Source organism: Rhinopithecus bieti, unplaced genomic scaffold, assembly GCF_001698545.2.
Source record: "Rhinopithecus bieti isolate Rb0 unplaced genomic scaffold, ASM169854v2 scaffold_9899, whole genome shotgun sequence".
In the NCBI taxonomy this organism is placed as follows: domain Eukaryota; kingdom Metazoa; phylum Chordata; class Mammalia; order Primates; family Cercopithecidae; genus Rhinopithecus; species Rhinopithecus bieti.
In genome coordinates this window covers 3,351,818-3,354,845 of record NW_016806979.1, presented here as the reverse complement: position 1 = coordinate 3,354,845, position 3,028 = coordinate 3,351,818, and the positions used below count along the sequence as shown (strand labels likewise).

General features: G+C 56.5%; 1 protein-coding gene across 2 annotated transcripts in view; it reads left to right on the top strand.

Annotated features, from left to right (window-relative positions):
* The first annotated feature begins 798 nt into the window (after window positions 1-798).
* ENPP7 (ectonucleotide pyrophosphatase/phosphodiesterase 7) overlaps window positions 799-3,028 on the top strand; it is a 12,263-nt gene continuing 10,033 nt past the window's right edge. For both annotated transcript variants that reach the window (XM_017879327.1, XM_017879326.1), the window contains exon 1: window positions 799-1,267. In XM_017879327.1, coding sequence (XP_017734816.1) covers window positions 808-1,267 — 460 coding nt within the window. In that variant the 5' untranslated portion in view covers window positions 799-807. The remainder of the gene's footprint in view (window positions 1,268-3,028) is intronic.

Sequence of the window (3,028 nt, the reverse complement as noted above, 5' to 3'; positions counted from 1 at the left end):
TGTCCCCAACTCGAATGGAGGACACCAAGATCATTGTCTGTCTCATTCACTTCTGTGTCCCCAGAACCTAGAACCATGCCTGGCACACAGAACGTGCTTAATAGGTGCTGAGACCGAGACATACAGAGAAGGAAAGAGGGAGAAAGACAGAGAGAGAGAGAGAATAAGAGAAAGGGAAGGAGAGATGGTGGAGAGGGAGGGAGGGAGAACTGCACGCTGAATCCAGGGGTTCCTCTCCCACCTCTCATGTGCCCATGGTAACAAGGGAGTCCCCCTCTTCTGACCCCTTGTCAAAAAGCCCATCAAACAAGAACGCCCGAGCCCCAGGCCCCTCGGAAATTCCCAAGAAGGAAGCACCCCAAGAAGGAAGGCATGTAGGATGCTGCTCTGGAACCATCGGGTTTCGGGTCTGCTCACCAAGCTCCAGGAGCCCCTTAACAGGAGCAAGAGGAGAAGAAGAGGCACCCAGCCTCGGGTTCCCCCCGGAAAAGGCCATGCTGTGACCCAGGCTTGGTCCTGGCCCTGCCCATGGGAAGCCTGCCCCACAGGCCTTCGCCCCAGGCAGACCTGAGGCCCATGCCTGGAGGGGGGTTCCACCCCACCCTCACCTGGGTCCCCTGGGGTGAGGGTGAGCTGGGGCAGAGGGACCACCGGTTGCTGCGGGGGAGGGAGAGGACACGACTTTCCTGGTGGAATGGGCTCCTGCTGTGCTCTGAGCCCTGGGTCACTGTCCCCACTCCGGGGAGGGAGGGGAGGAGCCTGGAGCCCCAAGGGTGCGGCTGGCAATAAAGGCAGATGCTCAAGTTGATGCCACCCCACGCACATGAGGCTGGGATCAGGGTTGGCACCAACCCGGCTGGGGAGCCCACTCCCGAGGTACGACCCAGGGATGTGCACAGCCACATTCTAAAGACGCACGGGATGAGATCAGCCCAGGTGACCCCGGGACTTTGCCCTCCTCAGCAGGAGCCAGTCCTATGCACCTGGTGTGCCTGTCCATCTGGAAGGCCCAGCATGAGAGGCCCAGCCATCCTCCTCACTGTGGCTCTGGCCACGCTCCTGGCTCCCGGGGCCGGGGCACCGGTAGGAAGTCAGGGCTCCCGGAACAAGCTGCTCCTCGTGTCCTTCGACGGCTTCCGCTGGAACTATGACCAGGACGTGGACACCCCCAACCTGGATGCCATGGCCCGGGATGGGGTGAAGGCACGCTACATGACCCCCCCCTTTGTCACCATGACCAGTCCCTGCCACTTCACCCTGGTCACCGGTGAGTACTGCCCCAGGATGGGGCCTGGGGGTGGGAGGGCCTGAGAAACCAGGTGGCATAGAGCCCTGTCGTACAGGATAAAGCCCAGACCTCCCCTGTCCATGCACAGGACACAGCCAAGGGGACCATTAGGAATCCTCACCGTTGGTAGCAACAGATCCAGGACAAAGAAAAATGACCAGGGAGGTCCTTAAAGCGGTGGCCGCAGCCAGGGCAGCAACCCCAGAAGGCTTCAGGAGGAGGGTAGCGTGGCGGGCTCCCTGATGACTCCCACGGCTCCCCTCCCCTGCCTGCCCCTCCAGCTGGCTGTGTCAGCCTCTCCCTCTCCCTTCCATCTTTTCCATTTCCCACCCAACACCTCCCTGACAGATCTGCCCAGGCAGATCTATGTAGACAATACATAGATAGGTTTTTAAAAAGCCAAATATGGGGCCAGATGCAGTGGCCCATGCCTGTAATCCCAGCACTTTGAGAGGATGAGGCAGGCAGATCACTGGAGGTTGGGAGTTCGAGACCAGCCTGGCCAACATGGCAAAACCCCATCTCTACTAAAAATACAAACATTAGCCGGGCATGGTGGCACATGCTTGTAATCCCAGCTACTCAGGAGGCTGAGGCAGGAGAATTGCATGAACCCAGGAGGTGGAGGTTGCAGTGAGCTGAGATCGCACCACTGAACTCCAGCCTGGGTGACAAAGCAAGACTGCATCTCAAAAAAAAAAAAAAAGGAGGCTGAGACAGGAGGATTGCTGGAGTCCAGGAGGTAGAGGTTGCAGTGAGCTGTGATCACGCCACTGCACTCCAGCCTAGGTGACAGAGCACGACCCTGTGTCAAAAAAATAAACAATATTAAAATAATAAAAACCCAAGTACCGCATAAAAGGTGTTAGAGAGTTGAAAAGCAAACACCCCGGCCCTCCCTAGGGGCTTGCCCACCTCCCAAACCTGGGTCATCCTCCAAAGACCCTGCGTGGGTGTCCCAGAGCCCCTGCAACAAAGAACTGCAGACTGGCTTAAACCCACAAAAACGGATCCGCATGCTTCCAGAGGCCAGAAGGCCAAAACCAGGGCGTTGCAGGGCTGCACCTGCCCCGAAGGCTCTAGCAGAAGAGGCTCCCTCCTCACCTCTTCTGGCTCCCGGGGCCTCCACAATCCTTGGCATTCCTGGGCTGGTGGCAGCATCACTCCGACCTCTCCCTACGCCTTCCCGGGATCTCTCCCCTGTGTGTGTCTCTATTCAAACTTTCCTCTTCTCACAAGGACACCAGTCGCTGAATTTAGGGTCCACACTTCTCCAGTATACATCCCCTTACCCTAGCTAATCACACTGCAAAGACCCTATTTCCAAATAAGGACACATTCTAAGGTTCCAAGTGAGCATGAACATGGTGGGACAGCATTCACCCCAACACAGGCAGCTCATCCCCACACCAGCCTTTCTGCAACCTCGGCCCCTTCTAACCGCAAACAGAGGTGTGCGGTTCTCCTGCCCGTGCGCCACCTCTTTCTCTGTATCGCGGATGAGGACGGAGGGACCTTCTCCACTTCATCTCTCCGTTTGCACCTTTTGGGCTTAGTACCATGTGCACGTGTTTCCTGTACAAAAATAAATTCAAAAAATCTCCTGGAGCTCCATGTGGTTCACTGAAATTCCTGCCTAGGATCTCATCTGATGGCTGGGCCGTCATTTATTTAAAGAGTTCCTTCCTGATGGCCATGGAGGTCACCCGCAATCTTTTTTTTTTTTTTTTTTTTTTTTTT